At 37.5% G+C, this 17,289-nt stretch overlaps 2 protein-coding genes across 2 annotated transcripts; both read right to left on the bottom strand.

The window, feature by feature from the left end:
• Positions 1–1,408: 1,408 nt before the first annotated feature.
• Positions 1,409–2,946, bottom strand: LOC106642369 (venom allergen 3-like). Its single transcript, XM_014357128.2, has 5 exons — positions 2,818–2,946; positions 2,566–2,742; positions 2,084–2,165; positions 1,874–2,009; positions 1,409–1,783 (listed from the first exon to the last, which is right to left on the bottom strand). Exons 1-5 carry the CDS (start codon positions 2,944–2,946, stop codon positions 1,600–1,602), a joined length of 708 nt encoding a protein of 235 aa, XP_014212614.2. The 3' UTR covers positions 1,409–1,599.
• Positions 2,947–6,623: 3,677 nt separating this feature from the next.
• LOC106642348 (venom allergen 3 homolog) lies at positions 6,624–8,475 on the bottom strand. The gene is made up of 4 exons (XM_089595471.1): positions 8,461–8,475; positions 7,053–7,134; positions 6,876–6,978; positions 6,624–6,807 (listed from the first exon to the last, which is right to left on the bottom strand). The coding sequence occupies exons 1-4, from the start codon at positions 8,473–8,475 to the stop codon at positions 6,624–6,626; spliced, it is 384 nt and encodes a 127-aa protein (XP_089451597.1).
• Between the last annotated feature and the right edge of the window lie 8,814 nt (positions 8,476–17,289).

The raw sequence follows: 17,289 nt of genomic DNA on the forward strand, positions 1-17,289 counted from the left end.
TGAAAAATCTTCCACGAGAAACAACGGCGTCATTTTTCCTTAAAGAAAAGACGCAAGAAAGGGGAAAAAAAAGAGAGCCACCGCGAAGGGACTCCTAATGTTATTCCTGCGACCAGCCGAGGATAGGAGGCCAAAGGGGTTGGGGGGGGGGAGAACCATGTATACATATATATGTAATATATATATATCCTCGGGAGCCCCTGAATAATAGAAGAGGAAAAAAATTGTTACTCTCGTTTCCAATAAAATTGGATGGGATCAGATAACGCGAGCATACAGCGCGGGAGCCAAGGGAGAGAGCTGCGTATGTAAATTTGCGTGTATGCTCTCCGGAATATGATTCGTCGTCGTCGTCGTCGTCGTCGTCGTCTCTGGGATTTTCGTGGGATATCTATCTATTCTGTTCTTTGTGTTGGTGTAAGAGATGGAAAGTTAAAAAATATCCAACGATACCTTATTCTCCGCAGAAGGGTTTCGTAGCTCGCCTGTATACTTTTGTCAAAGCGTATGTGCAATTTTAAATTTTTTTTTTTTTTTTACTTCTTGTAAACCACAGCTCTAGAGATACACGCCCACGACGACGGGGCGGCTGGCTGCTGTTATTGCACTGAATTTATAAGGGAATTGTAAGCGGGCTATGGGAGAAATTTTTCATCATAGTTTAAGGGAGCATAAAGATTAGCTTGCCAAAAAGGGTGGACGATCTATTTGGACTTGTTAATTTTATTTTTGCAATCGTATTTTTTGTAGTACGACTAGTTACATTAAAGTCCCTTGAAATTACCCAATTGTGATTGGCATAACTTTTTAAAATCATTTATAAATACATGGATAAATTATACTCATATGTCATGTTTACTTTTATAAACTACGGTTTTTGTCTCGTTACTTCTTTTAGGAATACCAACAAATCACTTCAGATCATTTTCGTATTTCAAGCTTATTTGATATCAATCATTCCAACGGTTTTTTAAAATTGGATTTTAAAAACCTGCTGAACGAATAACGCAATATCTCTAAGCCAATCACATAGCGAGTAAAACTGCTTCAATCGCCCAACAACCATTATTTCGAAAAAGACTCGGAAAAAGTGATGTTTTTGGAGATTTTTCGTAGAAAGGACAAATACCGTTACATACCAATAGCACGAATACTGTTAATACCAATTTTGTTGCATTACATGATTCTAATGGGGTCAGTGCTGTCTTTTGCACGTTTTTTCTGACTTGGTACCTTCGTAGGTACATGACTTACATACACAAGAATAAAGCTTTGTAATTATTGTCAAACTATAATTTGTCCAGTAAAAGCTACAAACATATGGCTGTAATATTGCTGTAGCTTATTTTCTTAATCTAAAAATATGAATCCATTAGCAAATGCTCCTAAAAGTATGGTACTCTTATTTTGCCTTTTTTCGGCTCTTTGGCATTAAAACTTTCACTAATCATTACAGCAGATGAAGGTGCTTGGCTGCTCAAACTTTTTATTCATACAGTATTTTACATTAGTAGATGAATTAAATTTTTTTCTTTATTACCAAGAAAAAAAGGTAAACTATTTTTTACCAAATATTTATTGATAGAATTAAAGGGACCTTCAACGCGGCTGATAAACCGATTGTCTAATCCAGTTCCCAGTCGGTCCGTAATTGCAAACGATGTACTTCCATTTCCACTTTCCATCGTTGTAGTTTCTGGAGCCACAGCCCAGCCTATTACTGTCAGCCCATACTACTTGCGTGTAATGACCAATTACTTTTCCATTTCTTGAATTTACATCTCTGCACACAATTGACATGGATTCACAGAAAAATTGTTTAACTTTTCAATCAAAAAGCAGTTAAAAAATAAAATAGAAATAAATGGCGTACCTGAACTGACGAACATCATTCCTGTCGAAATACATGACTTCCTTGTACCACGAGTCTACCGCTTGCACAACGTTTATGGATCGGGGATCACCGGAGGTCCCGGCCTGGTAGATATTTTGGCCAACTGAGAAACGACCTGCAGCGAGAGAAATCTCGTACCACAAGAAATTCTGAGGAATTTAAGATGACGAAACAAACAGAGCAACTCACCAACATTACGGCACGTGTCGTGTTCAAATGAGCACTGATTTGCCCAGGTTTGCGCTATTCTCGCCAATTCATCGTCCCACACCTTTTTATACAATCAAGGAATTTAATAATTACTTACTAAGTTAGTACGTAAATTTTTGACTTCTCCTTTTTACCCCCATGAGGCTGTGGCAATGATTGTGAGATGTGTGTTTATAATCATTTTTGTATGATAAGGGCCGATAAAAACTAATGTGAACATTTTATCCAGACATATAACCATTTTTTTTAATGTCTAAAAAACTTAATGCAATAAAAAACTTTTAGGTGTAAAAAAGCAAAATCTTTCTTACTGCAAAGTAAAAAATCCCAAAAATATCTGTGGTCATTGAGAAAACATAATTTTTGAAGATTTTAGAAGAAAAAAAATCGTCAAACTGTTCACAAAAATAATAATTTTCAAGACATGTTGTTTAAAAAAAGAAAAAATTCGATTGATGTACCATTCTCTGCATGTTTTTGGCAGCCGGCTGGGGTCCCGGCGCACCTCTTGTTTCACTGCCCTGTGCGACGTAACCACGCAACTCATTGTGCTTATTAAGAAGGACGTCTTTTTCCGCTTGTGAGAGACCGCCCCCGTAGTCTCCTTTATCGGTGCATTTTTGCGATACCACGTTCGGCTAAGAGAGTAAAATAATAAATTATTCAAGTTTAATCATTTTTTCGTTAGAAAAACTAAAAATTCGGACACTTACGTTGAAGCGGCATAAAGTATGGGCTCGTTTATTGTTCCCACATGACGATATGTCACAGTAGCTCTGACCGCAAACGAAATCAACGAGCGCTATAGATGCGACCAAAAGGACTAGGCTCTTGTTTCCCATTTTCAGGTGAATGAGGTACACTCTGAGGCCATACCAGCTTTTCAGATATTTATATTCACAAAAAGCTCGTTACTGCTACTGTTATCAACGATAATAATACTTAGTTGTAATTTTTTCACTTTGTAATTTAAAAGCTTTGATAAAAGAACATTATGTTTTTTCGCTACTTCCTTGTTTACATTGGTGACACTTTGAAGAAATGATGCCTTAAGGAATGAGATTTTAATAAAATGATTTATAATTTAAAATTCCATTAAATACTCACAATTTTTTCAAACATTGCATTATATATTTAAGTACTATAAATCACCTCAGTTTTGATAAAAAAACATTTAGAAATAAAGGCACAATTAGTTATTATTTAAAATTTCACTTTATTTAATATTATGTTAACTCAAGTTACTTGTTTCAATCGATTAACGCATAAAAAAAACTAGATGATTCAACGATAGTACTTACATACATGGAAAAAAGTTACCAACAAAACCTCACTAAACCATAGCTTCTCTGTAACTTTTTCATGTCAAAAAAATTTATCATCTTCAGCTATACTTTCTACCATGAAGCTACGGTAATTTTTTCTAATTAAGGGAGTTCACTCGCTAAGAGAATTAACGTCAATATATTGATAATACTTTGAACAGAGATTAATTAAGGCATGAAAAACCTTCGATTCAAATTTCAAGTCCCTTTATGGCTTATAAAGTGAGATATTGATGATTTTATTATTGAACTTTTAACATGCAGCCTAATGAGAATCAGTACTGTTCTGATACATAACCTGCAATATCTGGATACTCGTGGCATATGGAATGAGCAATAAATTAGTGAATAAAATAATCTCCTTCGACAACTACCGTTAGTACGTCGCGTTATATCTGTATATATAGTCGCGCAGATTACAATTTGCTAATTTTATGCGTCAAAAAGGTTAGGTACGAGTGAACTCCCTTAAGGAAAAGAATGTGACATTAGACGTCGTTAATGTGTCAATAATAGAGACACCTATTTTATTCATAACTTCAATTCACGTACAACGTGTAAGCATCATAAATTTGACTCAAGAAGGACTACAATAGTATTTCATCTTACGACTAAAGTACCTCACTCGAAAACCCAATGACATAATCTTTCCTCATTCAGATGGCCATGTACATGTATATTTCAGCGCGTTAGCCCAACCGGGCAAACAAAGAAGCTCATCCCCCCCCCCCCGCGAAAAATAATAACACACTCCAACACGAGTACATTTCACGCCTCATTAAACTCGAAAAACAAACTGCCAACGGCAACATAATCGCCGCGTAGTGCGCATTAACGTTCCCCTCGACGACAACAAAACTCATCCTCCCTGAAAAATAAGAGGCACTACGCGAGTAAGTCCAAATTACCGTGCGGCAGTAGCGTCTTAGCCGGAAGCTCGTCCTGGAGGGTCGGAGGAAAAACAAAGGACGCCCCTGTGTACAGGTGTATTGTACACACACACCCACACACATACATGTATATACAAGAGCCCGCGGCTGCAGCCCAGCCAGCCGGAACAACTGTGTAACTTCATTTGCGCGCCTCCTCTGCGTTGCGTCTCAGTTGGAAGGCGGATGACAGCTCGGCGGGCTGGAAGCTCGAGCTCCGAGACGATGCTACCGCGGTAATTTCCTCGGCGACGATGAGATGATGCCTCTACCTCCTCCCAACCTTTTGTTTCGCGCGTCTACACACACACTGCGCAGGATTTTAGTCCTTCATCCGGTTATTCCGTGCCGTCGGGACTGTTTTTTTTTTTTTTTTTTTTTGGACGGGAAAATCTCTGGATGGCCTTGGAAAATCATTCGTGCGATTCGACAAAATGCATCGGGTTTATACTGTGAAAAACAAGTGATTGCCAACCCGTGATTCTCCTCCATCTCGATGTCAACAGTGGCTGATTCCCCGAGTTGCAGCGGCTCTTTAATTACGCTCGTCGACAAAGACGCGGGTATTTGGATAAACAGAGGCGATAACAAGGATAATTCGCAACAAGACGACAGGGTATAGACACAGCCCGCGAGCAGTTTCATATACGGATGTATGTGTGTGTGTGTGTGTGTGTACACGTAAACACTCGGAGTGGCGTTAATGACGAAAACTGCGTTCGGGCTAACGAGAGGAAATAGTCGAACAAAGACTAGCTCCCTGGTTGTGCGCAAAAGGGGAGTGGGGAGGCTAATGGTGCGCTTTCACTGGATGGTGGAGAATACACGGCTGCTGGTGATGATTATTATCGGTGAGGCAAAGCTTGTGCCTCGAGGGTACACCTTCCGGCTGACGTTTGATGCCATCAGGGGTGGGACTGATGTGTTTTTGTTTCATCGGGGGATTTTATTGGCGATTGCGTTTGGACGGTTGAATTTTCAGTTCGTGTGTGCCTTTTTTTAGAGTGGCGATTTCAAATGAGTCTGTATCAGAGGAGGCTGTAAACTATTAAAGACAACGATGTAAAAAAATTTTCTAAATTGTTAGAGTCACTCAAACACTTGCGAAGACTTTTGAACTTTGCGGAGTTGCCTAATAACTGCAAAGTTTTTTGAAGACTCAAAAAGACTTTGGAAATCATTCGAAGTTTTAGGGACAAATTCATTAAATGACTTCAAAGTCCTTTAGAATATTTTTTTTTTGCTTCGTAACTTTTATTTGTAGATACGTGAGTAATACAATTTTTCTAATACAAACTTCAAACATTACAACATATCATCGGTAGACACGTGAAAATAGAGTTAAGACAGGAACTCCCTTAAACACGTTTTTTTTAATCATGTTTTTTTTTTTTAAGACTTCAGCATTTATTATCTTCAAAAATACCCCCAAAATTCAAGGTAGGTTAAGATACTCTGGAAAATAGATTTCCATAGGTTTACAGTGGATCTATGCATTTTCATCTGATTTCCGAACTTCATTAATATCCATATTACCGTACTACCTGCAAATTTTTATAACATAATTTTTTTTTTTTTTTTTTTCAATCTAGGCTTATAATATTGTTATATCTTATTTGCAGTAGAGTTGAAAATATTAACCCATGCTTCTTTATGCATAGAACTCTAATTTTCTTTTTGTTTTGCTCTTCGTCGTTCTCTTTATAATCTTACGATTACCACAAATGCTTTTAGCGTGGAAATGTTTTGGATAAAAAACGTTTCACAGATACATATATGACGAGTGATAGAGAGAATTGCTGTATTTAAAAATAAATGTGCATTAGTTTGCTGGATACTGAACGTGTTTCTTTTCGTGCGATTTCATGCGAGACAAGCGAGTGTTGCCCAAGATTTATCGTAGGAAAACAAAAAATCGACGTGGAATTAACAAATTAGTGATGATTGAAATTTTCCGGGGTAATTTATTATCTAACAGCTGTGGCTGATTTACATTAAAATTAACAATTTAACAAATGAATATTCATAGAGTTACTAATTCAATTTTAATTTTCTTATTGTCACACTCGTCGGTTTTGTTTATCAAGTTCTTGTCACGCATGTTTTAAACGAATAAAAATCACTGCAGATTAAGTTGCTTGGCTGCTCAAACTTTTTATTCATACAGTATTTTACAATAGCATTTACATTAAATTTTTCCTCTTGTTAGCAATAAAAAGTGAATTATTTCGTATCAAACACTTATTGGTAGAGATAAAGAGATCTTCAATGCAGCTGATAAATCGGTTCTCCCTTCCAGTTCCCACTTGGTCCGTAATTGCAAACGATGTACTTCCATTTATACTTTCCATCGTCGTAGTTTCTGGAGCCACAGCCCAGCCTATCACTGTTTGCCCACACTAATTGCGTGTAATGGCCTATTACTTTTCCACTGCTTGAAGTCCCGCTTCTATCCAATTGACGATTGATTTCCCATAAAAGTACACGAATTGAGGGATATCATTCCTGTCGAAATACATGACTTCCTTGTACCACGAGTCTACCGCTTGCACAACGTTTATGGATCGGGGATCACCGGACGTCCCGGCCTGGTAGATATTTTGGCCAACTAAGAAACGACCTGCAGCGAGAGAAATCTCGTACCACAAGAAATTCTGAGGAATTTAAGATGACGAAACAAACAGAGCAACTCACCAACATTACGGCACGTGTCGTGTTCAAATGAGCACTGATTCGCGCAGGTTTGCGCTATTCTCGCTAATTCATTGTCCCACACCTTTTTGTAGAATTAAATAATTAATTTATCACTTACGAAGGTAGTCAGAAAATTTTTAATTTTTCCTTTTTTATTATCATTACTCTCGGCAGTACCTAGTAGTGACATTTTTTTTTTCAATTCCTATCACCACTTACAAATTAAACTACGATTCAATAGACTTTTTTGTTCTGTCAATTTTGAAAATTGTTTTTTTTTTGTTTTAAAAAATTTTATGATACACACTTTGAGCGATCATTAAATTAGAAAAAAAAGTAGTAATAATAATTATGTGAGAATAAAAAAAAATGTAAGTGTAGGAGAAAATATTGTGGGTCATTAAAAATTAAAAATCTTTGATTTGTAGAAATTATCATGTCTAAAATAAAACAAATCTACGAAAAAAAGAGTACTAAGAAAAGGTGACGAAGGTCTTTTTTTTCTTTAGTTATGCATCAAGGGAGCTTTTTCTGTTTTTGCACTGTCAAACATAAGAAAGCGTCGCTAACAACACAAAAAGAGAAGGTAATCGTTACACGTGTCTTCGAACATTCAGGTTAAAATTTTTTATTTTTCAGTATTAAAGAGGGGAAAAATCGATACATCCGAAATAAAACTATAAACTTAAATAATTTCGAAATATGATGCCTAAAGAGCGATGTCACGTACGATATCATAGAATCCTACGCAACAGCGATTTCAAGAAAATGTTAAATTATCATGCATATAAATTTCAAATTTCATGAAATGAGTAATAAAATTTTCATTATTAGTATACATTTTAAATAGGTATCTTATTATGAGCAAAGATATTGTAAAAAAATTTTGAAAATTTTTAGAGTCACTTAAAGACCTACAAGAGACTTTTAACTTTGCGAAGTTGTCTGATGACTAAAGTTTTTGTAAAACATTGCCATTCATCATCTCAAAAGAATAACCATAAAAAAATGTTGAAAAAATTCAAGGGAATTTACGACATTCTGGAAAATATATTTTTTATATATGTTTACTCTGATCTATGAAAGTCGTTGAAAGTTTCGGAAGTCATTAGAAGTTATGAAATTACTTTGAAGTACTTCAAAAATATTTTGCAGTGGACTATAAAATACTTAAAAATTGTTAAAAGTTACAATAAGACCCAGGAAGTCATGTAATGTTATTTAAAAATATCAAAAATGTTTAATGACTTTAAAGTCTTTTAATGTCTTTCAAAGTCTCCAAGTTCTCACGTGACTTTAGAATTTTTCAGATTTGAGTAACGAGTAAGTGTCAATTTTTTAAACCTGGAATTTCGATGTCTTTTGCTATCCAACTTCTGACGATTTTTAAGTAAATTTTTTTTCAAACTTGCAAGAACTCCATGCTCCTTCGAAGAGTCAAGCAATGCGATGAATTTTTCATCCACAAATTCGCATTCCAGAAAGATTCGACACACAACAGCTCAAACGTCAGTAGCATACCTACGCAAATTCTTTTTTATCACATCACAGAGAATCCTTTGCCTCCAAACTCACGGGGAGCTCCTTGGATCTCAAACCTTTTTTTTTTTTTTTTGGTTCCTCAATAATTCAAAAGCTTCCATTTCTCTTATCAAGTTTAAAAAGCTCCAAAAGCCCGCAGGCAGTAAATAAGTGATATCTCGATTTCCATCGTCTAAGCCCCTTGACTTTAGCCCGTAACCCAAGCGCACAACACGTACATTTATATATAGAGTTCAGAAACAGATAAATGTAATTTTAAAATTATCTAAAAAGCAACAAAACATTGAACGAATAAAAATTTTTTCCCACCCGTACTTCAAGTTGTTTTAAAAATAAAAAAGTGGGGCAAGATGGTACATATCAAACCGAAGGATCTCTATTCCCAAAATTAATTTTCTCACAAACGCGTTTTAATAGGATGAAAAGCTCAAACGCCCGGGCTATCATCATCGACATCATAAATCAAGCGACTCTGAGAATCGTAAGTATATAATACGTAGAGAATTGAAGCGCAGCCGCGTGGAAGTCTCGTCGAAATCAATTTCTATTACAAAAAGCAGCCTCGTCGTTTTCTAATTGCTCGGGATGATCGGAGCGCTTGGGTGGAAAATTGTGATAAATCGCCAAGATTCCTGATAGCCTTGGGGTGCAAAATGAAGAGTAAGCGAGGTCTTTTACACACACACATATATATAAATACTTTCACGAGGATTTGAACTCCGGCGTTATTTCCTCGTTCGCGCGTGAATTTGTATACGTGCGTGTGTACCTATACGCACACGTACGTGGAAAGAAGACAGTTTCGTCTAGGTGACGTTTAATGTCACGCCAGCCAAGTTCATACCCGTGAATTTTCTTCCTCCAGGAGGCGACGTGTATACGTATATATATGTTTGCCGTTCTCATGCATAAATTAGGCGCGAGAGATTTAAGGGTATCGCGGTCACGTAGCGACGAACTTTTTAAACTTCGTTATTGGAAAATTTCCCCTTTTCCTCCTCCACCTCCTTTTCGCGATGTTACTGCGGCTTCTCACTCCTTTTTTTTTTGTTTTTTGTTCTTGCGGGCTCTTATCTCGTTGCGAGTTTCGAAACTTTGGGTCGTACGGTTTAGTGTGATTATTCGAGACGTTATTTGTTAGAGGAGGGGGGAAAAAAGGTGGGAACGAGCGCGTGAATAAGGAGCTTGAAGTGGTATGGTTGTTATGACCTTTGACAGGGGACGGAATTTTGGATAACAGCCAGCTGTAGATGCTTGTTTATTATTTTATTTTATAGATGTGCTGACAGTAGTAGCTCCTTTGATAATTATTTAGGTAACATTTTAACATTTTTCACATCATTCCAATTGTGCACTGCTCAAAGAGAACTTAATTTTTGCTTCCCTTTTACCTATGCAATCTTCACGTGTAGTCACCAATTTTTTAAAATAAATTAAATATCAAGTATTTTTTTAAATAAAAATAATGGGCCGTACGTCAGAGTCGTAATAAAATTACTAAACAGAATTATACATTTCATACATAATTTATACAATCAGATTTTGTATAAACCCTATATCAAATACAATTTTTCATCTAGTTATTAGACATGACCAGTGTCTCGTAGTGCCTTATATTTTTTCTTTTAAAAGGGTGAATCAAACCAAATATCCTTACTTTAAATTATTTTCATGTCACATTGTTACAATTTGACTCGTTTGATGTTCAAACAACCCCATCAAACAAACCAAGTGATTTGCCCCTAACCAACCATAGAACGAAATAATAATAATAATAATAACAATACTAATAATAATAATAATAATAATAATAATAATAATAATAATAATAATAATAACAATGCTAATAATAATAATAGAAAAATATTAAGAAAGAAAAATCAAATTCTATTTGTAACACATTTTTGATGGTGAATCCTTAAAAAAGAAAAAAAAAACTATTGTTTATAAATACTAATTTTCTTCTACACATAGCGTGAAAACTAGTTTGACATCAAAAATACTGAAATTCCTTTTTCTAAATAAGGTTTTTAACTTCGTCTTTGCAAGTGTCAACATGAAGGCGGTAGATGTATAATATTATGACTCGATCTCGCACCACATTTCGCTGAACCCAACCATACAAGCTACACGCATGTAAGAAAAATAAACTCTCTCGTATACCACCAGCTCGTCATCAATTCGTCTCCAAAACCCATAGTGCATAAGGGAAAAGGCAGGGGTACAACAATTCGTCCAAAAGCGCCGGAGGGTTATTCACAGCCCTTATCGCATACGGCGCTTCTCTCTCTCTCCCTCACCTTCCTCGTCATCGTCGTCAGCAGCAGCAACAACAACGACGTTAGCTTCAACTGCTCCGCTGTCAACGGGAGGTACCCTACGAAGCAACGGCGCTAATTGCCCGCGAGATAACAACGACGACGAGTAGCGTAGCTCGAGCAGGTGTTATTAGATTAGCCGCATGGCAATTGCAACACCCACCGGCTTCACCTCCTCCCACGCCCCTGCAGTCTTGGATCGTCACCTTCGTCGTAAGAAGAGAGAATTTGGAAAATTGCGCTCGTTCACTTGTACCCACAGCAACAATTTGCATTATCCCCAGCCACAGAATCGTCACATCAATTACAGTTATCGCGTCGACATCGATGCAATACTGTAAAATGTACGTGGAAAAAAAAAACTTCCCTTGAAACCGACACAGGTAGGGTAGCCCATCCGAGCTATTGGGCGTGATAACGTAGGGGGGGAACGACAATTCAGGCCCTGCACAGTTTACCCCCCCTCCGGGAGATATTGGCATGGGTATATGTGGTCGACGCCGGACCTCAATCAATGCGTCATGAGGCCCCCCTTTGGCCATACCTACACACACGTTATGCGTTTTTACATGTTGCGCGTGCGTCCGTGGGTTTGTCGACGCGTTATCAAAACACCGAGGCTTTTTCACGTCCGCTTCTAGGTCAATGCATCCATGTTTTTCATTACTTAAAGTAAGTACTGTCGCGTGCCGATTGGCTTACAAAACTTTGAAAAAATTTAACTCATAGATCGCAAGAACCCAAAAATCATCCAGTAAAGTTTTTGGGGACCTTATAGGTGCGTAAGAAGAAAATCACGGAAAATCATGGGAATTTTACTACTCATCAGTTTAACGCACAATTTTGTGGAACATGGTGGTTTAATTCAGGTTTCAAAAGACTTACCAACAAGATATCGATAAAAATTGACGAATAATACGCTAAAAACATAAGTTACATTTTGGTCATCTCTAAATATTTATTGGATGCCGGTGAGACCTTTCATTAGCGATCGAATGCATAAAATTAAGAGTTTAATACGCTAAAGCATTGCCATTGAGATGGGAGTGCTCATTGAAATTGAATAAAAGTTTTTCCTCGTCACTATTTACTTCACATCCGTTATAGCGACCTAAATATCATCCTCGACCATATTTACCTAGATGGAAAAATAAACTCAAAAATTCAATTGATGAGTCACACAAAAAAACCAAAAGTAGCTTGTAACGAGTCAAAAAACAAACTCACCCCTGGATACGCGCGACGACGGTGCGTCTCGTTCGGTGGGTCGGTCGATTAATTATTAGCCAAAAACGAGTAGTCCCACCCATCCCTGGGGAGAGCATTGATTACACGTTTAACGTCATTACAGAGATGGACACAAAGGCACGGCCGTCCATTCGTAGGCTCGTTATTGCGGTTATTTAATCGCGATGGCCTTTCCCTCTCTCTGCAGTGTACCCACCACCTACGAGCAGCACAGTGTACGTATACCTTTGCTCGCCCATTATACCGTCAAAGTCGAATTACATCCCCCGCGCGTACATACCTATACCCTGCACCCCATAGACGCGTCGATCGTTATCTACTACCACGTCATTTGGTTAACAGGACGAGATACGCGCGTCTCGTCCTTGTGGTTAAGCTTCGCGCTATATAATTAATTAGCTTGTTACTCGCCTTGTCAGGACGACTTTTTGAACCGAGTTGCATATGTATACGTATGTGTGTATGTATACACGTGTACCGCGCGTCTTGAGGTTTGCCGCATAGAGCTGAAACTTCGTAATTAACTTTCGGTGCGCGAGTACGTGTTTCGCGGTGATTCACATCGCGGCTATTTCCATCGGGGAGGAGGATGCACCAGAGTCTTCGAGGACTTCCGGCAAACTGCGGTTTTCGAGGCTCTTACATCTTGTTTCGTTTGATGGTGATTATGTAGTTTGGTCTTTCGTCGCGTTAGGGCTGTTTTGTATGTGCAGCAGGTGAGCGGGGTAATTAGAAACAAGAGTCACATCTACTTTCCGCACATAACCACATTGATGTCGAGTATGAAAATCAAAGAAATCCTTATTTGTTTTCAAAAGCAGTGACTGTAAGGATCGTCAGCACAAAAGTTTACTGCGGTGGAGTTGGTTGTACTTATTGAGCAAGGATACCATGCTCCACTTGATGGAGTGAGAAAAATAGTTGATTCCCACTATTCATCTGCATAAAAGAGAGAGAGAGAGAGAGAGTACGTTAACTACAGTTGGATTTTTATGCATACATCCGAGATGTTGTACACTTAAAAGTCTTGATAAAATGTCCGAGATTTTTTTTTAAACTCTTGTAGTCTTAAAAAACTTTAAGAAGTTTCAACGTCATCAAAAATCTTCGATGACTTTGATATCTTTCAGTAGACTTTCAAAGTACATTTCGTAAACTTTTAGAGATTCTCGAAGACTACATGTGACTCAAAACAACTTTGCAGTATTTTTGAGACGTTTGCAGCCTTCGAAAGACTTTGAGAGATTTTAAAGACTCATAGCTTTGAAATCTTTCAGAGAACTTAAAAAGACTTGACTTGACTGTAAACAAATAAAAATTTATCTGAAGACTTGCAGTCTTTGAAAAAATTTGTAAGACTTTGAGGTTTAAATAAGTCTTGAATGACTTTGAAATCTTTCAAATACTTTCAACAGGCTTTATGCAAATTCCAATGACAAGAGTTTTTCCGAGACTTTAGAAATCTTTTTTGATTACTTGAGTGCGCCGAGGGTCTTCGCACTCTGAAGTCTTTTTGAAGTCTTTGAAAGACTTTGAATGACTAGTAAAGTCGTTTTAATAACTTGAAATCTTTTTTTAATGACTTTGCACTGTAGGCACTCTTGAGCTCTTAATAAAAACGTTATAAAGTTTTTTTGAGACTTCTGAAGTCTCGAAAAGACTTTGAATGACTTATAAAGTCTTTTTTCAAGACTTTAAAAGTGCGCAATCTCTTGGAGTGCGCAGCCCCATGCATACATCATATCGTACGGTTAACGTTTTGACGAAACTACTGCCTCTTTTACAAAGCTTTACCATGGGGATATACATACACATGCGAATTGATGAATTAATTAATCGTTGGATCGATAAACAGTGTTCCCATCAGCGCCTACTGTGCACGTATGTATACCAGAAGCAGGGAGAAAAGTCGCTTTTGCGAAACAATTTTTTTCAAACAACGTCGAACGAGCGGTGCGTTAATTTCCGCAAGGAAAAATAAGTGGAAGGGAGAGATGGGAGAAAAAAAAAGGGAAAAACGCCGGGGGTCGAAGAGAGAAACGCCCCCACGAAAAGCAGCAGGTACGTTATTAAATGCTCGAACCTTTAAAAAGTCGACGAGAGCGCGGCAACAGGCTTATACTAAAATGAGAGAGTGAACTGGGCGAAAATGAACAAAAGGTGAAAAGAGTCGGGGTGAGAGAGAGAGAGTTATCGTCTGGCGTGCAGGAGACGGTGGTGAGGGAAATGTACGATAAAAAGCGAGTACACGAGTGCAGGGAAAATCAAGAGACAGTTGAGGAGGATGCCTCAGGACGTGGCGGGTTGCAAGGGGACAAAGGGACTTTTTTTTAAAACAGTTGTGAGAGCTGTGCTTTTGAGCTGCGACGATTTTTGCGTTTATCACTCGTGCGAAGGCTTCAGTTTATTTTTGTATTGTTCTCAGATTTTTTTCATGCTTAACTTATACATTATATAATGAACACTTTAGAGTTTTTTGTAATTTTGAAAAGTAATTTTTATGGTTCTTTCAAAAAATTTATCAAGACTTCTATACTTGATGCATTTTATAAAAAACAGAAATTTCAGTTACACTCTTTAAACGTGTACTTAAACATACTTGGATTTTCAAGTGTAGGTTCAATAAAACAAATTATGTAGCTTTCCCAAGCCAATGTCTATATTTTCTGCTGAATGTTTAGCAATTAACAGTGCTTTAGATATAATTGCTGAAAAAAAATTATTTAATACCGCTATTTTTTCTGACTCCCTGAGCGCCTTACAAAGTCTTTCCTCTAATAAAATAAATGTTAAAAGCAACAAATATATTTTGGAATGTAAAAATAAATACCTACGATTTAAAACGGACAATCCAACCCACTCGGTGAAATTCTATTGAATTCCAGCTCATATGGGAATTGAAGGCAATGAGATTGCTGACAGATTAGCCAAAGCAGCAACCTCTGCAACTGATATTTCAGTAGTTGCAAACATAATCCCCTTCACAGATTTTAAAGAGCTTTTTAAAAAAAACATGCATAGCTCGACCAAAACTACCTTGCTGCTTCAGGGAAAAACTAAGGGTAAAAAATATTTTGATATTTTTTATGAAGACATATTAACACCATGGTACAGTAGACGCAAATATAATAGATCCTACATTGTAACTGTGAATAGATGCAGGGCCAATCACTATGGCTTGGCGGAGTCTTTACACCGAATTGGAATCATTAGAGATGCCTCATGTAAATGCGGTTACCCTAGTGAAAACATTAATCATGTTCTGTGGCAATGTGACCTTTACAATGACAATCGTAGGGAATTTGTTAAGAATCTAAGTAGAATCAACATATTTCTGCCTTGCACGGCAGATATTTTATTGTCTTCACCTAACAGCGAAGCGTGTTTTTACATGCATAAATTTTTGCTTAAATGTTATCTAAATGTATAAATGCGATATATTTAATTAGTTTAAGACTTGCTGAATTGTGTTATCTAATGTACTTTTATTATTTTTTGTAATCATTTAAATCTCATGTAAAGCTGAAATGGGCCTTCAGGCCTCAAATGCTCAATAAAAAAAAAAATAAATAAATAAAAAAAAAAAAAAAAAATTATCATATTGTTAGCTCAACGAGAGAAGGAACCATCTCATTTACATTTATTAATGGATTATTTTGATAAGTGACAAGCTTTTCCACAACTTTTCATTGTCCGAACAAGCTAAAATTCAGTGCACACCTTTTTGGCTCCAAAGACAATGGGGTATATTTAATATTCCAGTACATCCAATACGGGAGTCCTCGATGTGGATATCAAATAAAAGGACGTGGAAATTAAAGTACAATAAATTGGCGGATTACCTTCGTCCTTTGCAGCTTCTAGTATACGTGAAAGTCAAATAATAACAGTAGGACGGTCATGCACATTGACTGCTCTGGAAGATCAAACCCGCGAGGGGCGGTGTTAAAAGTTTCACTTAAGGAGAAAAAGGTATCGCCGTAAGTAAATTCCGGGCATTGGAGCACTCCGCGATAGCCGTATCGTAAAAGAGAAGAGGGAAAGGAAGGAAATGAGGGACTAAGTGCATTATACCCCGCCACACGGCCATCTCACGGTGCGCCAGGAGTAAAGCCTCTCTATCTCTCTCTCTCTCCCCTTTATTCTCGTGCGCTTCTTTTATTTCATTTTTTTCCCGTTTCCACTTCCGCGAGTGCCATCGTCGCGAATGTCGCGCCTCGCTCGCGCATCACACCGACAGTCGCTTTCAATTTTACTCTCCCTCCGGCTGTTGTGCCGTTCTGTTGTTGCACACGCTGTGTCGTACAGTGGCTGCTCATCAGCTTGCAATCGTGACCTGATTTCTTTTTTTTTTTTCTTTTGTTCAATTCGCTTTGGAATATGTAAATTAGATTTTCAAGTTCGTGAACTCAAAATGTCGCGTTGTATGAGTAATCGCAAGTGAGGGTGCATTTTTTGTTTTTTTAGAACCACCAACGCGCATCCACCGAGTAAACATTGATGCGCCGAAAAGGACGAAAAAAAACAAGGGATTGCTCGTATCGTAAAAATTCAAAACAGCAGCAGCAATGCGATTTGGTATTCCGGAGTGCCGAGTGTGCCGCTCTTATATACCATACATGTGTGCAACACAGTTACAACGTACGCAGAGAGGACAATGCGCGAGCACGAGCATCTGTAGGAAATAAAAAGGCATCGCGACTTTGTTATTTTCTTATTTTCGACCGTCATTGTGTGTGCGTGCACGAAGGTGTAATGTATACCGTAATCGAGATGCATGTCTCTAATGAAGAATTTTCAGCAACGCGGCATTTTTCAATGGCTCGTCGGGGCTTTTTTTATTTTTATTTCGATCAGAGGCTTCAGAGCTTGATATTGAATTTGAGACGAATTTATTTGCTTATTGGGTCTCACGTGTGTCTGATGTATTCACTTGAATCAATTAATTTTACAAGCGAACCCGGTAAAAATTGATCTTCAAATTATTTTGAATCAATTTGGCACCCATGACAAAAATATCTGTACGCAGACGTTTTGAAAACTATAGGAAAAAAAGATGGATACCCAAAGATTTGTATTAAATCGTAGATACCATTTGGAGCCATTTTCTTTAGTTCTAAAAAACAGGT

This window comes from Copidosoma floridanum, unplaced genomic scaffold (genome assembly GCF_036245765.1).
Source record: "Copidosoma floridanum isolate Cflo_tuat_1 unplaced genomic scaffold, Cflo_Japanese_pri ptg000025l, whole genome shotgun sequence".
Classification (NCBI taxonomy): Eukaryota; Metazoa; Arthropoda; class Insecta; order Hymenoptera; family Encyrtidae; genus Copidosoma; species Copidosoma floridanum.

What these genes read in the sequence shown, in the direction of transcription:
- LOC106642369 (XM_014357128.2), bottom strand. Translation starts at nt 2,946, where the DNA reads ATGGGAAACAAGAGCCTAGTCCTTTTGGTCGCATCTATAGCGCTCGTT. An exon ending in CGACACGTGCCGTAATGTTG is followed by an intron (nt 2,010 to 2,083) that starts GTGAGTTGCTCT and finishes CTCTCGCTGCAG; the next exon opens with GTCGTTTCTCAGTTGGCCAA. An exon ending in AATGATGTTCGTCAGTTCAG is followed by an intron (nt 1,784 to 1,873) that starts GTACGCCATTTA and finishes AATTGTGTGCAG; the next exon opens with AGATGTAAATTCAAGAAATG.
- LOC106642348 (XM_089595471.1), bottom strand. An exon ending in CGACACGTGCCGTAATGTTG is followed by an intron (nt 6,979 to 7,052) that starts GTGAGTTGCTCT and finishes CTCTCGCTGCAG; the next exon opens with GTCGTTTCTTAGTTGGCCAA. An exon ending in TCGTGGTACAAGGAAGTCAT is followed by an intron (nt 6,808 to 6,875) that starts GTATTTCGACAG and finishes TCAATTGGATAG; the next exon opens with AAGCGGGACTTCAAGCAGTG.